Raw genomic sequence first — 19,629 nt, forward strand, 5'->3', positions numbered from 1 at the left:
AGAATAAGAATTTCATTTAATCTAATGTTAAATGTTTCAGTCCTCTGACTGTGATGTGTTGGCTCTGTTTTTCTGCGTCTGCTGGATTATGACAGTTGCTTAAATCAGATGCGTAATTTATAGGCATGTACACACACAAGCCACAGCTACAAACGTTTGCTTTAAAAATTAATCTCTTAATTTCAAATATATAAAATGTTCAAATATGATAAGTTTAAACTTGCCGCCTGACCGAATTATTTTAACAGCGCATGGTTATTATAGTATTTGTGGTTTCAGGTTGGGCCGAAGATCTTGCGTCAGCAGGTTGGATTGCTGGAACTAATTCGTCATAAGTGCGGGTGGCAGGGCGGATGCGGATGCGGAGGCAAATAATAGAACAGTTAGAATAGGCCGCTAAGAAAAATTACACCTTTTTTACTGCAATTCAGCCTTTAAATCCAGGAAAAGACAACATTTATGATATTACGATGTGCAAATTCTAATATATCTCGTCACATATCACAATATCAGTGTACTAGGCTATATATTGCTCAGCCCAAATATCAATTAAAATAATCATTTACCAAGTACAACATATCATATATAAAACATATTTCTTCTACAAAGTGCTTCATGTCTAACTCAACAATTAACTGACGCTTACTTTTGGGAACGTCCGTGTCAGATTAGATTGGTTTTGCTGCCAGCTGTTAGCGGCAAATTTTATTTCCCTCTGGCTGCTACATTTGCTACATTATTCTCATTTGTCTTGCAATTATCACAAACACACAGTTATTACTTAAAAGGGGAAACAGTCTCTCACACAGTGTCTTTGTTCTGGGTGGCATGCTGTAAGACTGAATAAGTACACTAAGGAGATTAATGGTTACACAACAAGTTGGTGAAATTCCACCTCGTTCTTCCATAGGAACAAGTCGTTACACATAACTTAGCCGACTGTGGTAATAACCTTTTCTCCTCACTGTTTCCCCAAATTGCTTTCTTCAGCATGACTCAGACATAAGGAGCTCGCTGTGGGGCTGATGACCCATACTGATGTCAGCTGTAGGAAAAGGCAGGCTGTGGCATCACTGCTGGTATAAAAAATTCACATAATTGAATAAAAAGTTCTGTAGAAAAGCACCACTCACTTAACCTCATTTTACTGATGAATAATTCATCTAGTATAGACATGAGCTGGTTTTTATGATGTCCTTTGTCCGTACAACATAAATTAGAGCTGCTCAGAGTTTGTTCATCAGGTTTGATTTCTACTCCACAGCACTTAAATACACTTTAAAATAAAATAGGTTTAGGATCTATGAATGCACCCTCCCATTTACCCATTCTTCATTTCATGGTGTGGGTATCCACTACCCTTCATCTCTGCCTTCCTGTCATTATCCCTCTTACTTCCTGCCTGTCTGTTTATTTATCTAATCTATCATGCCAAACAGCTACCACACCTACTAAATCCCCTGCAGCGTTGTGTGTGTCTCTGAACAGGTCTGGGCTTCTCTGGGGAGTGGGTGTGTCTGGATAACAACACCGCACAAGCCAGGTGGTGATTCATCCTAATGCTTTATTAACACGCTCTGGTGTTGTGACACAAACACTGACAGAATAATAGACTGTAGGATGATGGCTGAGTGGGAAAAAAAACTTGCTTCTCATCTTTCCTGCTTCCTACCTTCCATGAAGTCAGTCTTTACATTTATTTATTTATTTATTTAACTCAACTAACTTTATGACTCCTTGAAAATTAATAAAAGAGAAAAAACTTTGTTGTACCTTTCTCAAGTTGGCTTTAAACTTTATCATAAATACCATCTTTAATGAGCCGAGGTGTAAGAGTAACTTTCTCTTTGGCAGAGATCAAAGGTCAAATCCTCGATTACTTTGTGGCGCCCTCTGTTGAAATGCCACCACATGATATAAGCTTTGTTTACATGGTGACATCATGCATCAAAGACATTTTTCCCCTTTGAAATTTGCTGTCTCAGCTCCTGGCGTCAGGGCTGTTACTCAACTGTGACTTTCACACAAACCTTAAAGCCGTAAAAGGTTTGATTACACATATAATGTCTGCAAACACCTGTAGGACAGACCTGTATTACAAGTTATGAAACTGTGCTGCTCCACAATTTCTAAAACATCAATACGTTAACATTTTTAAATATCTATAATGATTCCTCACCCCAGCAAACAAAAAGAAGTTCTGCTTTCTGTAAAGACGTCATTATTATAACACTCATAGGAAAACTTACACAGCAGTAACGAGACACCAAAATGTTCCCGTGAGTGTTTGGTTAAAAAAGATCCTCAACAAACCAAGAAGGGGAAATATCAGGTTACTACTCTGAAACAATGACAACAACAGGTGATTGTGTGGAGGTGAAGCTATTTGTCATTTCGCAACCTTTACGTGTGTGTGTGTGTGTGTGTGTGTGTGTGTGTGTGTGTGTGTGTGTGTGTGTGTGTGTGTGTGTGTGCGCGTGTGAGATAATGAAATCTTTCAGACATTAACCAGTCTTAGGTTTTGTTTAACATGAACCATTATGTCATTGTTTTTCTTGCAAAACCAAGTGCAGACTACTACTAAGTCAGATGCTTACTGAGATAGAGGTCAATTTCTAATACCTTTCAACCCTATTTACACATTTTTTTAAAATCAAGAATATGCAGCGAAGGCGTGTTTCTAGTATGATATATAGAAATTATAAAAAAAATCAAAAATACATACAGTATCTTTCCTGTCCTATATCTGCATTCTGCCAGTTGCAAACTAGTTAGTCATATTTAGATTTTCTTAACGTGGTAACAAAACAGAACTTGCAGATCTCCTAACTTCATCATTGTCATGAACAAGTCAAGTCAGACTAACTTGGTTTACTGACGTGGCTAACAGAAAGAACAAGGTAAATTCACTTGTCATTTTCGAACTGCAACAACTTCACAGAATTAAGTAAATACAGCTAAATTTCAAGTAAACATAACTCTTTGATATAAAGTAAACACAAATTAAGATTTGCGGTTGTATTTACTTTCCTTTTTCGAGGTGATCGGTCTCAAGATTATTTTAAGTAAGATCAACTTCTCAGATTTAAAAAGTGACAGTGACCCTCTATTTAATCGTAAATGGAGTAGCTCAAAGCTGGACATTGGTATGACATCGATTACTGATAAGTGTGATAACAACCTCTGAGATCTGTTCATATAAACACTGATATCTTGATATTATTTTTCTAAGTCTTATTGAAGTCCAAAGCTGTGATCAGTGTACAGCAGCTTTTAACCACAACCAGAGTCCGCACATTTTCTCCAGCTGGAATGTGGACCACATGGACACATGGCAACGTGTTCTCTCAGAGCCAACACGTCATCTGTGTCCTACAGCCCGTCTGTTTGTTGAGCAAACTGTCTCACTCTGCTCTCAAACTGACCTGCTGTCTATCTGCTCTTTTTTCCGGTCCTCTCATATGTCTGCACTCATTTAACCCAGCTCTTCTCTCACAATTCAACATCAGGCCTCGGCAGCCTTTGTTAAATGTCCATCCTGAACCTATTTTTTCTCTCTCAGTTTCTTATCATAAGTGCTCTCGCTTAGTTTGCCGGAAAATTTTTGTTTACAAAAAAAAATTAATAAAAATGAGACTGTGGCTACATTCTCAAACTCTGGTGATGCAAAGTTAGACGTGTACTGTGTTATTGCAAGTATGCCACTGCCTGGAAACAAAAACCCAGATCCGGTTTTAAGATGCACATCTTTTCAGAGCAGCATGCTGGTGTCTTGTTTGCAGGAAAATGATTTCATGTGCACAGCAGTGAAACCTGGTTAACATTTACTCACAAATTCTGAGGCTGGTCAATGTCTGTTTTGTTGCTAATTAAAGGAAACCAAATACATAACACAAAACAGATCATATTTCCTGTAATGGAAAATCATCTGTGCTTCCACTGGCCAATGAGAACTATGACAACATTCTTGCCGTGCTAACAATTAGCTGCTAACAAACTGACCCCGGGGGCTTATCATTTATTGGCCAAGACAGCTCCTACAGGGGACAGCAGGCTCTCTGCCATTACCACTCATGTTCTGCATCTGTGCCTGGATTACAGCCTCCGCACGCTCAGATGTCATCAACACAACCTTATCACTGGATGCCGAGAATACAAATTCAATACATACTTTTCTGAGAGAAGTATGTTCACACAGACTGTCAGGTATTACCATGTACCACCCTTCCTATCTTCTCCAAAGGAATTTATATTCTGGGAAATATACCCTTTAAAATGAAAACTCTAAATCTCTCTAAACTCTTCTTTCTGAATACCTGCACATGTATTATGGGATGAATACAACCCTGGAGTCATTAATCAAATCAACTGACTTCACAAATCACAAAGAAAACTCTCAGCAGGAACACTTTTTTAGCACTATGAAAGGTTAACTTTTTCTTTGTGAGAGGCTTTGCAATCCTGTTTCATTTCATTCTCAGTAACTATGGCAAATGCTATCAAAAAGAGAGGAATGTAAAGTATGTGTGGTTAGCACGGCTCTGAGAAAAAGTTCCCTCGCTAAGACAGCAGAGCTGGTATGAGACCAGCAAGCATGGCATTTACTGAGAGCAAATGTAGGACATGATTTTTAAAACATTTTCAGTCCAGAAGCCACAATTAAGACAAGTAGCCAGAGCCCTCAATACAAGAAGCAAATATCTCATGTCAGGTGAGGACACATAAAAACCTGAGCATTTTAGGATTTGTTTTTTTAAGTACAGGTGGAATTGAGAAGCTCCACCTACAAAAGGTAATGGCTACAGAAAAGTTTGCACAACTTGGCCTCTTCATTTTGGTGGATGGCTCTTCATAAAACCTTGATCTGATAGACCCTCAATGCCAAATAATGAAACTTTTTCTGGCCAACACATTTTAACTCCCAACTCGTCAAATACAGACGCTTGGTCAACACATCAAGCTGTGACGGTCTGGGTAAACCTCTGATTGTGTGTTTTCAAAATGAACTTTGTTTTCACAGGAATTGTACAGTTTACGCTTGATTTATTTCAAAATAAACTTAAAATGCAGGTAAAAACCTTCACTGTTATGTTTGCTTCCTTAGACGTAGGCAACAAAAGCACATGATTAGGTTTAGTAAGAAACATCATGGTTTGGCTTAAAATAAGAAAGCATGTTACTTATGTAATGAAACATCACGTAACATAAGTCACACGCGTCACTAGCTTAGTAAGTCACACTATCACACTACGTTATTAAAAATCGACTGACTTTAGAGTTCACAAGGGACACAAACAGGGGACTCCTGGGTGAAAGCCCACAGTTTGTTTGACCTATCCACCTCCCCTTCCACCCTACAGCAGTTGCTCAGTGTGTCTGTGTCTGATGCTGAGGGCCACTGATCAAACATCAGCATTTGATGAGTTGAGAGTGAGACCTGGTCATGCTGGAAGGTAAACGGCATCAGCTGGGGGCAAAAAGTGTATCAGGCCAATAAAGGTGTTTGCACTTACAAAGGAATATAACAAATTAAATTAGAGAGAGAACAAAACACTTGCTGTTTATATCTAAATTTAGATGGAACAACAAACAGCCAGAGAAGTAAATCACTTAAATCACATCCTTTCTAGCAACACACAAGTATTTCAGAAATAAGACAAAAGTCTTTCCACAAATGAAAACATGTGTTTTCAAATTAAGAAAGAAAAACACAGAACAGCCCAAAATGATTTCGTATGTAAAATATGTCAAGCAAAAGAAAAACACAATTCTCCATTTTTTTAAGTCATAGCGCGAAAGAGAAATGCTTGAAAAACAAGTGTCGATAGTATTTAACCTTGTGACTGGGTGACTGGCAACTGTGACCCTGTGACACTTGACCTTTGAACCTGAGACCATGGCGACCTCTTGCCCCTCTTAATTTTTAATGGCCGCCCACTGAACCACGAGACTAACAAAGCAGTGACACTGACGTAAGAGCCTGTGTGTGTGTGTGTGTGTGTGTGTGTGTGTATAGAGTGGTAAGTTAAACTACAGAAGGAGGTGCATCTGGAGGCACAGAGGGATGAATGTGGGAGGAGGGTGAGACAACAAGAGATAGACTGTTAGTAAGAAGGAGTGACTAGGAAGCTGTCACTTCCCAAAAACAGCTTTTTTATTTATCTTGAATAAAAGACACTGAACAGATGTATTTATGAAGTTCTCTATAAAAGATCTCACTGAGCAGTATGGCTGTCCAGTGAGCAACCTCAGACAACGCCCCTCGCTGCGCAAAACAACTCGTTTCACTACGAGAATTTGATCCTTTTCGTCCAATAACATTTGGAAAGTCTAGAAGAACGGCAAGACTGAATCATTCTTTCCCATGCGAGTTAGCGGAGCATTAAACCGGAAGCTCCACTGAGCAACATCCACGGGAATGAACAGTGCCCCACCTCGAATTCAGTATCCAGTTCTCTTTATACATCCATGATTTCCAGTCTTTATGCTATGCTAAGCTAACTGGGTTAGCTGCAGGCTCTAGCTTTGTATTTACCAGACAGATAGTGGGGTGCTATCAGTCTGTCATCCCCTGCAACTCCCTGCAAGACTCAGAATCAGATTCATGCTTTTTTTTTGTCCACTAAGGACGAAATTTGTTTTCATAGTCTGTACAGATAACACTCAAAACAGTTAAACACAGAGACAGGAACATCACAGTACACATGAAAACAGGTCTATTATAATCCCAGGCTAAAATGGTTAATGTCCATGAGCAACAATTACAGTATTTTCAAATCAATATAAGTACTGATAAGATTTTTTTTTTAAAAAATATATATATATGCAGTACAGTATAATAGTAAAGACAAGAGTCCGCAGTATTAGCAGACTGACCAATGATCACCTGCTCAAGTTTAGGAGAAGTAACTGTTGAACTGAATATGTTCTTCCAAACATCAAACTGGATGCTGATTGGAACTGGGCAACAAGACAAGTCGTTATCATCTCTTAAAGTTAAGGAGTTTGAGCCTGAGGAAGACCTGCGTGTGGGTAAAACAAAATAGTGTTGTTGTCTTACAGCCACACTAATTCTTTAGAACATTAACAAGCAGTGTGCCTTGGTTTTTGGAGGGGGAAGTCCACTCCTTGGCTTGTTGACAACAGGTCTTCCACATTTCTTATTACACTAGAACAGCTTTTTGTCAACTCAGTCCACCACAACTATGATTAATTGCACTGCAAACCCTGTTACACTTTATCATTTGACCCACTCTAACCATTTAGGAGCCACACTGAACCAACTGCTGTTTGGGGGTCAGTGTCTCAGACGAGAGCAAGGGCAAGATTCCAATAGTAATACCTCACATACTGTAAATGTCTTCTGTAATGAAAAAAAGGAGATAAAACAGGTGCGAGAGAACAAGTGCAGGAGTGTAACAATGAAGTCAGCGTTAATATGGGACGAGCAGTACTCTGTACATCGTCTGTGCATCACTTTGACCTAGTCATCCATGCCATCGTTATAGCACTCATAAAACTTTGCTGATAACAAAGATTTATCTTCTGCAGACTCCTTGACCCACACACGCTGATAGCAGGCGATAACTCAAACACTGTTAACGGTTAATGACATCATAGCACCCCGTTTATCAATAAAACGGCAACAGACACTGACTGGAGAACTGACAGGAAAATTGGCAATAAAACACTGGTGGCATTTGAGATAATAGAGTGTGCAGTCTTTCATGCGTATACCTACATTATCAACTTTTATTGTATGCATGCACAAGTCTGAGTACACGAACAAAAACTAAAGCATGCACAACCAAACAAGATGTCAGTTGTCTCCATATTGTCCTCTAGTGTTTTGTTTGTGACTGTCTTTGCAGCAGACTTCCACCATGAATTTTTAGTCATGAATTATAGTCACTAACTGACTCACACACTAAGCAGGCAGATAAGTGCACGTCCAATCATTTACTCAAAAGGCAGGCAATAGTAAGGTCATAGTAATGTTGCAACAGTATGAGATTTATATGGTGTGATAATCGTCTCCGAAAATATTATGGTTTCACAGTATAACAGTATTTCAGAGTTATTATTATTATTATTATCAGTCAGAATGACTTAAATGAATGAAAAGAGAAGGTTTAGTTTTGGTTGAACAAATGTTTTATCATTATAATTAAGACTTTAAACCATTTTTACGGATACATGTGTAGAAAGTCTCCCTTTTTAAAATAACTAAAATAAAGGTGAGGTTGTCTGTCCAGTCACTTTTTTTTCAATACTATAGATATGCAAACACACAGTATGATAACTGTCAACTTTCACTCATGAAAACCAGTATATCGCTGCATCTCTAGTTCAGAGGCAGCAGCACTTAGTCTAATGAAAGTCCAGTCACCAGAAGACAATGTTGGCATTTTACATCTCTGCAAACTACAAACACATTACATCTGTATGGTTCATACCTGTCATATTAACATTTCTAAAGTGACATAATATATACGCAGACACCTCGACTAGACGCCTGCCAAGCTGCAGACTGCAAATCGGGATCAAAAAATGGCTGTGATTTAACAAGTCATCGCTGTCTTGCTTTTTTTACCAACCAGCATGGACACCAAGAACAGGCCAGTCTTATATCAGAATATTCCTTTAATATTTTAACAGATATAGGCTAAATAAATACACTAAATACAACTCAATATCAGTATTGTGACAATGTTGCAGGGTTGATTATTGGTGCTTTTATAAAATGTTAACACAATGTGATTTTTGACAAATAATCATCAGTAATGCGGTGGCAAAGTGCTGCATTGGGTCGGTCTATAAGTAGTGGATGTAAATGGTTAAATTGGTAAAGGCAAATAACAGAACAGCTAAAACAGCCTGGTAAGTTCAGTTACTGTAATGCAGCCTTTAAAATCAGAAAAAGACAACCCAAATAATATTACGAAAAAATCTAAGATGATATCTACTCTCATATTGTGACACTGATATAATGTTGATATATATTTCCCAGCTCTATCGCAGTTATTAAATTGCATCAAAGCTCCCCTTTTTTTTCTTGTGACTAGCTTTGTTACTAAAACACCCAAAGACCACCACATCATGCGTTAAAATTTAAGCTCCCTTAACTTCAAAAATGCTCTAACAGGCTCTGCAAGGGAGATGAGTTACAGATATTGAGTAATGCTGCTCACCATCTGCATGCTTACACCATTATGTGTATTTGTTCAACACCCATGTCATGTTTGACAGGAAGCATTGAGAAATATTCATCAGAGACGTGCACAGGCTAGAGGGCAAACCCACTCCCTGCTGAAAAAGCTCCACACACACCCAAAACTCCAACCAATCCCACCAACAGGCATTAGTCCTCGGTCAAATTACCTCTTACCTTGAATACCGTTTGCCTCCAGCAAGGTTTAGACAAAGTGCAATGATGCAAGCGCTTCGATTTCACTTTCAGTGTTAGTCTGACTGAACACTGACAAGAACTGACTAGTCTCGACTGCCACACTTTAAAAAGTTTAAAATGTCTGATGAGCCAAGCTTACAGTAATTCAGCTGTATGAAATTTAAAGTGATGACACCTAAGATTAGGACTATGGAAGCATGAGACTGATCCACCTCAGTGTAAACCTGCAGTCTATCTTTGACCGGACTGAATTAGAGATTGCCTGTCTGTCAAAATAAAATTTCATAAAATATATTCAAGGAACAGAAAAAAGTATTAAAATAGACACTAAAACACAATTAGGTCATCCAACTAAATTAAGACTCAGACTGAGCTCATTTGTATGACAGCAAAGTTTCTTCATCATACCTGCATCATGTTACCCTGCAGATACCCATAAAAAGGTTGCGTAACAGGCGAAAAACATATATGTATATATACTCACAGGTACTGGCACAGGTAAAACTGAACTAAATGCAGGTGGGCAGCGGGTGAAAACAAAACAAATAGAGGTGCCCGAGCTTACTGTGCAGATGCTCAGCAGCTTCTGTCTGATCAAACAACTGTATTGTGCAGCAGACTGACAAAATATGCAGAGGACGATCGACAAAAAAACATTCAAGAGCTGAGGATGCAGCTGACTGATAGCAATCGGTTATATTTGTGTCACTTTACTGATGTAATAAAAAGGTTGTGTAAAGCCTCATTTCCTCTGCACAAAAAAACTGCTAACACCCACTAACATCTGGCTTTTTAATGCAATTGAAAAGTCTACAATCGGCATTCACACCCAGGTCAAATGACTCTGCAGTAGACACAGGTATTTATTTCCTCCAATTGGCATTGATGGGAACACAACAGCTGGGTAAACGTGGAAATTTCAGCTCCCTAGTCGGTGAGATGCAATGATGTGCTGCTACTAATTATTATCCGCCTCTACCTAAGCAGCACTCAAACATCCATCTGAATTGGTCTGTACCATGTTTAAAATCGAGACAGCATAAGGAGGAGATATTTAAAGAGAAGTAACCGATATAAAGTTTTCACAGACCTCCATCCATTCTGCTGTCAACTGTTTACCTCTGACCTGTGCGTGACGTCAAGAGGACATGCCAAAATAATCCACATGCACACATACTTTCCTTGTACGCTGTTAACACAGTTCTGCTCTCTGGGCAATCAGAAAGCAGTCTATAGCCTATTTGTAGCGGGTTTACCCATGCTTATCTTAATGGGAAAGGGGTATAACAGGTGAAAACTATATGTATATAAATTTACAGGTACTGGCACGAGTAAAATTGAACTAAAAACTTGTTACATCAGCAAGTGGCAAGTGATTGATCGAGTGCTTTGCACGTCACTTAAGACAATGTAATGGAAAAACGGTATGTTCAATCACTGATCAAGTCACGGGACATATTAGATTAACAGGTCAGGGCAGGTCCGGATTTGATTTGGAAATTTGATTTCACATTGTTAACCATCGTTTTTTGCTTTATTTTGAAAAAAGTGTCAGTCTAGTCAGCGTTAAGGCAAATCCAATATCCAAAAAACCCCAAAGATACTCAGCCCTAGATGGCACTAGATTAAAAGTCATGAATTCATCATCGTCAGTAGGATTCATCCATATCAGTAATGTGGCTAAATAGAATAAATCAAGGTTCAGTAGGTCATGGCTAAGGCACCCTCTGTGTCTCTATGTCACCACAGTTTTCAGCATATTCAGACAGTGGCGGTCACACATTTACTAGTCAGCAATAATCAGATTTGCTCACACCCAACCAAAACTAGATATTTATACTGGAGATGGAAAAAAAACAGCTGGCAAAGATCACGCGATGAATACAATATAAACTCAGAATGCTCCGTCTTTGTTTAGACTTGCGTTGAATCACCTCAATGTTGATTGCTACTCTCATTTGTTGTGTTGTATCAGAATGTTTATACTGTGAAGTGTTCCTATTATTTTGTCCACAATCTTCAGTATATAATACCCACTTCTTCAGCACAACAATGAGACACAACATTATAGAAGGGTCTGTCTGAATGGACTGCTTCCCTTCACTGAGAGCTAGGAAAGGACTGGGGGTGTTTGAACAAACCATGGAAACTATAACAATGAAGGGGGGATTCTGTAAAAGTGTTTGTGTGTGTGTGTGTGTGTGTGTGTGTGTGTGTGTGTGTGTGTGTGTGTGTGTGGACCTGTGCGTGTTTTCTCCAAACAAACAAGCGGGATCTCAGAGTACTGCATGTGTATCTATGCGTGTGCAGAAGTAGAGCAGAGGGCACTGTACAGATCTCAACCAACCACCTTCTCTTGGCACCAGTCCTTCTTTTGTTGTGGTTCCTGTCAGAAACAAAAGGTCCATATTCCATCTCTTCAGTCGGGCCCTAAACCACTGGCCTTGTTTAGAAAGGCCGGCTTTGATCTGATATCCAAGACCCAACAAGCAGAGTCAGCAAGTCTCTGGATTCACCCGAAAAAAATATCGAAAAACTTCTATATTCCAGAAAACTCTGAGCAACAAACAAAAATATTTCGGTGTGTCCTTGGAGCTGGGCCTGTAGTGCAATCCAGACAGTTTAAGGTTGATGTCAAATACAGGTTTGCTTCCAGGAAGGGTGGAGCGCACGGCAAGATCTTCCAAGCAGCTACCAAAATTGCTATGGAGGGGTGACGGCAAGTATTAAACATTTCCCCGCATTCACCATTAAATATAAGGCACAGATTACCTCACTGCTTTTTTAGTGCGTGCGTAATTACTCTATATTCAAGGTCAGGACTGTTTGACTTAAGACCTGTGATTAGTGTTGTTCACAGACAGCTTGTCCCAAGACCGGAAGGTGGAGGTTCAGACTAACTGACGGAAAAGGAAAGATGTGTGCATACGTGTGTGTAGATTTCAGAGGGGAAACAGGGGACATGTCCCCCGCAATATGCAGAGTGTGGGCACCCGTCAACGAAAACATGAAAGTAGCAGAGGACTTGTAATTTAATGATATTGAAGACATTTCAGTGTTTCTTTGTGTTTTTGCCCCCCTCCTAAATTTGGATGTTTTTGTGGGTCTGTGAACTCAGCACAGGTGAAACTTTTTCTTAGCAGCAGTTTAAGGTGTTTGAGTCATAGCGTGGCTAACTCATCTGTCAGAAAAGTTGAGGCGTTACCGAGCATATATACAGCAGTGGAAATACAACGCAATTACACTACAGTGTTCCTATTGGAAACGATTGCAAAAGCAAATCGGAAAAAAAGCCCTCAAGAGTATTTAGCTTTCAGGAGAGCTCCACAGTGGGAAGCTCCTCACGGGGTGTCCCCAGAACAGTTTGGTCCAAAAACTGGTATTATAACAAGAAATTAAAAATGCATCAGTTGCCGTATTATAAAAGCACTGCAAAGTTTGTAAAGCACTCACTGTTGCTTCATGCTGAAGCTTAAGTCCCGTGAGCACATGGAAATAATAATAAACATTTCTATCACCTCCTCCCTTCCCTCATCTGAGTTATGGTGGTTGATTAGTCAACACAGTTTAAAGAGATTTAAGTACATCAGCCTTTGTTGCTGCTATCTGTCCATCTCATACTTTGTGTGCAAATAGAAATTTGAAATTAAAAAGCAGAAAAAAATCCCAAAGGTTTAACAAAATTCCAAGAAAAAATTAATAGAAAGTTTTTATTTTAGATAAGCACTCATATTGAAGCCGCCTTAATTAATCCAGGCAAAGGCCAGCAATTCTGTTTTAGGATATGACTGTAGTATTTTACCACTTTGAAGCCCCGAAGAGCGACTTGGGACCAATACATTATTCATGACCTGTGATTCCATTTTCCTTTTAAACAGCATTTGTGTAATTTTCTAAGAAATTAATTTCAGACAGAGATGGGTTATTTGCAGGAGTGTGGTTTAAATAAATTGATCAATGCTTTTCACGTTAACCTCTAAATGCTGTGAACTGCAGCACCAGCCCTGACAAGTCCCACTCGGTTCCTTTAAGTCTCAGCAGCTGTGGTGAAGGCAGGCAGGAGCCTCTCCCTGTTCTCTGCTCTGATATCAGGTGCTGCACAAAGGCTTGTCAAAAATGCAAACAAGTAGGCAGATAGGTTAGTGACTCAACTGCCTGTCGGCCTGGTTGGCAGACTGACTCGTCACTAGTTTGGCAGACTAGCTGGTTGGCTGACTAGCTGAGTAGGCTGGTTGGCTGGCTCGCTCATTTCTCCTGCACCATTATGGAAGCAGGTCGAGTGCATTGTCTTAGGACAAAGAGGCCATGCACAACCCACAACAAAAAGTGACATCAGCCCAGAGGAAAAAACAAAAACACTGCAGGGGAGCGAGGGAGCAGAGGAGGAGGGGAGGAGAGCTCCCAGGCCATTTTACTTATGAGTGCAAGGAAGCTGATATTCAGCTCATTGAAGCTGAATACTGGTGACATGCGAGAAATTACAGCTGGAGCTCTCTGAATATTCCCAGTCCCCCAATAAACCAATGAACACAATTATCTTAAATTTATGTGAATGTACTGAATATTCCGGGTTGATAAATGAAAATCATCACTTAAAAACACTTAAAAGATAAAAAGAGGAGAAAAAAACAGCTGCCCTGTTCAATGCCATAAACAGCTCAGAAATTAGGGTCAGTAAACAGTGGGAAGCAGCATGGAGACCAGTGAAAATGTTATGGTGGCTACTTCTTTTTAGAGTTCTCAATATCAAACCGAGCCCAACGTTACCTGAAAAGCCCAACAGGTCAGATTGGGTTCAGGCTATGGAAAAAGATCTCAAAAAAAGAAGAAGAAAATCAAATTAAATTGAATTAAATCAAATTAAGAGCACTCTGCAGACAGTGGCTTCCTCACAGCCTCGCTCTCTGTCCTTATCGACCAGAGCTTCAACTTAAACGGTTCGATTCGGTTAGGACTGTAATTTTTTCGGCCCCTTTAATAACTTTACTTCTTTTTTTCTATACTTTAGTTTTTCAGTCAGTCAAACTAGCTGCAGACTAATTTGGAAAAATGTTGGTGCACTGCTTGGATGGAGGTAGATGGTATTTTTTTTTGACAATTCAATCACATGCCAGAAAAGGACCACAAATTAGCTCCTCCACCAGGTCATGTTTCCATCATTGTTGTTTGGAGCCAATTAGAGCTGTAGCCAATAAATACCTGTGACTGCAGACTAATTTTCTCGGGAATGAATGATAATTGTAACCTTTACCATTAAATACAAAAGCCAGATGTTAGCAGTTGTTAGTCGGTTTTTTGTCTAGTGGGAAAGAAGCTTCATTTTGCTGTGTTTGCGACGTTCCTGGGCACAGCGCTCAGGTGAGGTCGGAACTTCATAAAAAGATAGCAAACAGGTGCCAGACCATAGGCAGCACTCATCCAAGAGGAAGCTAGAAAATTGCAGACACAGCACCAAAAAAACACAAATACAGAGAAGTGAAACACCAAGCGGACAAAATTAGGATTGGTTTCACTTTCAGTTTGAATTGCAATACTGTTTACAAAAAGTAACAAACAAATCCTGTATATATACCTATTAAAAAAGGAACTTGAGGAACTCATTTTCTCAGCGTGAAATGGTCATAATAACATCTAACTTCCACACACACAACACAAACAGATCAATAAATAAAAAAAAAAAAAAATTCACCTCACAATTCACTCCCAGATTTCTTTTAAATGCCTCCTCTATGACAGTAAATCAAGCGCTGCACAGCCAGAGAGCAATTATTCAAAACATGACACACAATTTGCTGCAGTCGAAAAGAATACTAAAAAAAAAAAAAAAAACTAAACTTCCAGCTCCAAACATTGCAGATTGATTTTTTAGAAGTAATGTTAAGTGTATGTTTCACTAGCTGTGGAGAGGCCTGCTAACAAGGATTGGTCATTTCTCCTTAATCTCGGAAGGAATTTTTTTCAGCAACAGCACAAATACTGAGATTAGAGGAGGAAAAAGTTAAATACAGAAGAAGACAGAGGCAGGGCCACAGAGAAAATGGTGAGAGGTCAGCGAGACAGACACAAACTCAGAGACAGACAGTAAATAGACAGAAAGACACTGAGATGGAGGGAGAGACAGATAATGACAGAGAGAACCACCCCACCCTGATTTCAGTGAAAGCAGGTTAACACAGGCAAGCAGACGAGTTATTTAAAAAGCAGCGCTGATGGCCGTCTAGTGCGGTTGGTCTAATTTGCCTGTGTATCTGCAACTGCAAGCTTGCACAGCACAAAGAATCCTTTTGTCTTAGAGCAGAAAACAGGGCCGAAACTTATGCCTCTACATAATGTGGCACTACATCGATATGCAACGCAACTCTAATCGTACAAATCGTTTGTCCACAGGGCACAGCAAGACAGAGAGAGTGGGAATAACAAACGTCTTCTGACACACAAACACAGGAGGAAACTTACTTTCTTCTTCATTGGCATGAACAAATGATGCTGCTCTTGACAGAACATCAAGTGGTGTCTCCATGCTTGGATGCCTGCGGGACAGAGAGAAGGATACTGTGTTGAATATCAGTGTTTTCATCTCTCTGTGGCAGTTTTTAGTTTATATTTGGTGTTTGGTAAGTTAATAGGAGCTTCACTGACAGGCCTGTCATTACAATCATAAAGAAAATCACTATTATCCCTATTGGGACTAAAACGATAATAATATTTCATGCCAAAATAATTGTGATTCACAATATTATCCTGATAATCATCATAATATGGCCAAAACATACTGGAATCTTATCACCAAGTTTTTATTTTTATCTTATATTTTCACAGATAGGATGCATATCTCTTTTAGAGAAACTCAGTCTTAAAAAGCCAGGCTTCTCATCTATTTGTGACTGCTTGCAATATAAAATATGCCAATAATGGCAATTTTTGCATATTTTGATGTTGTTGCATATGAGCCTGTTTTTGTAGTCCCTTTTATTGTTGGTTGTCCAGCAGTGTCTTTTCTGTTGGGCATGATAGCTATGATTATCCCAATGATGGAAATACATCCTAATTAAGTTATTCTGAGTGCTTTTAATCGCACTCCATAATTTATTCGTATATTGCCCCATTCGTAATCTCTTTGTAGGCTCACGGTATAACACACTGATGAAAACATAGTTATTAATACTAGATTCTGTTTCTGTCAATATATCCCCCAAATCCTACACACTGGATCTTTAACAAAGCAGCTGAACCTGAACTTTGCTGACGAAAAGTACAGTCTTCCCTGATTTAAACTGCAAATATAACATATAACATTAGGAATACAAATGACAATTGTTTCCATTGGTTAATCTGCAGAGTTGATTGATCATTTAATCCAGAGATGCAAGATATTAGACTTTTTGCTAATGTCCGATATGCCGATATGTAACAATTCATTTGGCCGATCACACATGCTATCCATGTTTTTTTTTTCCCACCTAACTTTAGAGATCAGCAAGTCTCTTCTGCAGTGGAATTAACGTCATATTAACATCACAGCCTGGTGAAGCTGTAAGTAAGACACTTTTGCCACCTTTGCTTAAACGATTAAATCCTTGATCATTTCATTATTAAACAATTAAAAAAAAATTGCTGATTAATTTACATTTGATCAACTAATCTTTTAATCAACTAGGCCTAATCATTGCAGATCACATATAGAGCACATAATAAGACTAGTGGGGACCATTGTGCATAAGTAATTTTGATACTTGTTACACTTTTCTGACAATACCCTACTTCAAACTTACACAAGTTAAGTTTGAATAAAGAACTTTTACCTATATGGAAGTAATTCTAAATAATGGTTATTATTGCTTTCTTAAAGGGCATGAATACCTCTTTAATGTTATGGTCCTACAGTTTGTTTTGACTTTCCTGTCCTTCAAAAAAGATGTGCTCATTTTTGTGGATTTTTGTCCCTCAGTGTTAAGCCTTCAGTGTGGCTGAGCTATGAAAGGTATTTGTGGAGAAAATCGCTCCAGCGTGTCTCTTCCCTCTTTCTGCATTCCTGAGATACCTTTCCCTCATTTCTTTAGGAAAACAGCGTTTTGAGGAACATCATAATTAAAAACTCTTCCTGCAGCTTTAGAAAAATCTGCAAACATCTCAAGTTTGTAGTCCTGTAACTCCCCACAGTAACACAACACTGTGTGCGTGGTGCGCGTCAAGAAATACGGCAAACTTTTACTATAAACTCGCGCAAAAATGAAACCTTTGATTATTAGTAGTGGGCGCAAGTGCGTCCACTGTTATTCCCACCAGTGTTGTATTTATATCAGCGTGACTCAGTGCTTCCTTATCGGTCCCTTAAGAGGTGTGCAGGCAAAATAAAAGGGCGAAATACAGCTTTAACTTGAATTAGTTTTCACTCCTTCCCACTAAAAACACAGTTCCGATGCACAATAATTGTCCTCGGATCCCTGGAGGAAAGCATGTGGCTAGAGGGGGTTTCTTGACGTGACAAAGTTTGGGAACCCGCCAGAGCCGCCTTATAACCGGAATAAAATGTTCAACCTTCGTTTAACGAGGCGGATATTGTTCCAGCTCTGTGCTATAACGCTGTCTTTATTTACACGCGGACTATTTCACAACACCTGAGTGAGTTTGCATCAACGAAAGAGCGCACTCTCATCCTACAAATCCGAAACAATGTCACAACTTCATGTTTACAGCACATACCTCCTTCAAACGCCACTTTGGTATCTTCCAGTCTGATAATATCCACACAGAAAAAAAACAAACAAACAAATAAAAATACAGATATGTATCCCACAGAGACACAAGACAAAAGCGGCGGTTAAACGGAGCAGTACGAGCAGAGACAATAGTAGCAGAGCTGTCGGGACAAACTTGGTTGTAGGCTAAACGAGGAAGAGGAGGAGGAGGGAGGAGGGAGGAGGAGGGAGGGCAGGAATGCCTGGAATGATGGAATTCAGTTCCTAGCAGGTGGTGAAAGTGCAGCGCGCTGATTGGTGGAGAACCGCAGCGATGATATCAGCATATATTATGATAATGAGGCATTGCATCACATCCTCTGAAGGTTAGGCTGCTGTCACCGTGTTTGCTGCAGAGGGAGGCTGATGAAACATTAAAGAGGTGAGTAAGCACAGCTCCCGCCCTTCACAGATACTTTGAGCATGTCTGTTAACAATTATTATTATTATCATTATCATTACTATTGTCGTTATTAATTGATCCATTAATTATTTTATTTATTTTATAGCCCTACCCTAAGGGGTAAGTTTTCATGCACATTAAGTATATCAAACAAGTTTATTGTTTATTTATTTGAATCCCCATTATTTGTTACCATTATTATGGTCCATATTATCTGTATTGTATAGTTAACAAACATTTAATATGTGAGTTATGGCACACAATAATATGGTACTACACAGCTATACTGTGATTTCTAATGCATTAATAAAAAGTTATATCCTCTTACAACTACATTATACTGTGTAAGAAACTTATTATATACAATCAAAATGCATGACTTTTACTGCCACTTTTACTGTCATTGCGCAGTAGACATATTGGCGTTGGGGGAGTTCCTGCCAAAACACCCGTTCGACCAGTCATGAGCAGCCCCACTGAATGCGAGCGCATGGATTGGCTGTCACAGCTGTCAATCATGGCGTAAATTCCCCTTTTTGTATTATTTAATAACTTATTAAATCTGAACCTATCAAAAAACAAACACTCAGGGTGATGAGAACTACCTTCAGTTTCAGAGACCATCTTTGAGAAAGATTTATTTAAAGTGTACTTTGAGTTTTTAATTTGGCCTATGACCATTAATTAACACGGAAGGGCAGGCTTTATGACCTACACTGCAGAGAGACACCAGGGGGTGATAGAGATTGAAAAGTTACACTTTAGGGGAACTGTCATGTTGTCCATCTTTATATATTCTATGGGATGTCCCGATTAGGTTTCTTTCCCCCCCGATCTCAATTCGAATCATTTGATATTGAGTATCTGCCTATACCAAGTCCCATCCAATACTTAGAATTAATTAAGTAAATACCTGGATAATACAGCTGCACAATGCACGTCATGTACTTTAAAGTTAAAATCAATCCAATGTTTTTTTTCTCCCACTTTTTAACTAATAATGAAATTAATTTTATCAATGATTATTAGCTGTTACAGACAATAAGAAAAATACCAAATATCAGCCCCAAAAATCAGCC

The 19,629-nt window shown here is 39.1% G+C and overlaps 1 protein-coding gene across 1 annotated transcript in view; it reads right to left on the reverse strand.

Moving 5' to 3' along the window:
- Positions 1–18,246, reverse strand: part of vgll4b (vestigial-like family member 4b) — a 51,943-nt gene extending 33,697 nt beyond the window's left edge. The window contains exons 1-2 of the mRNA XM_042506372.1: positions 18,113–18,246; positions 15,866–15,939 (exon numbers count right to left, since the gene is read on the reverse strand). Of these exons, the coding sequence (XP_042362306.1) occupies positions 15,866–15,929 (64 nt within the window). The 5' untranslated portion in view covers positions 15,930–15,939; positions 18,113–18,246. The remainder of the gene's footprint in view (positions 1–15,865; positions 15,940–18,112) is intronic.
- Between the last annotated feature and the right edge of the window lie 1,383 nt (positions 18,247–19,629).

This window comes from Plectropomus leopardus, chromosome 2, assembly GCF_008729295.1.
Source record: "Plectropomus leopardus isolate mb chromosome 2, YSFRI_Pleo_2.0, whole genome shotgun sequence".
In the NCBI taxonomy this organism is placed as follows: Eukaryota; Metazoa; Chordata; class Actinopteri; order Perciformes; family Serranidae; genus Plectropomus; species Plectropomus leopardus.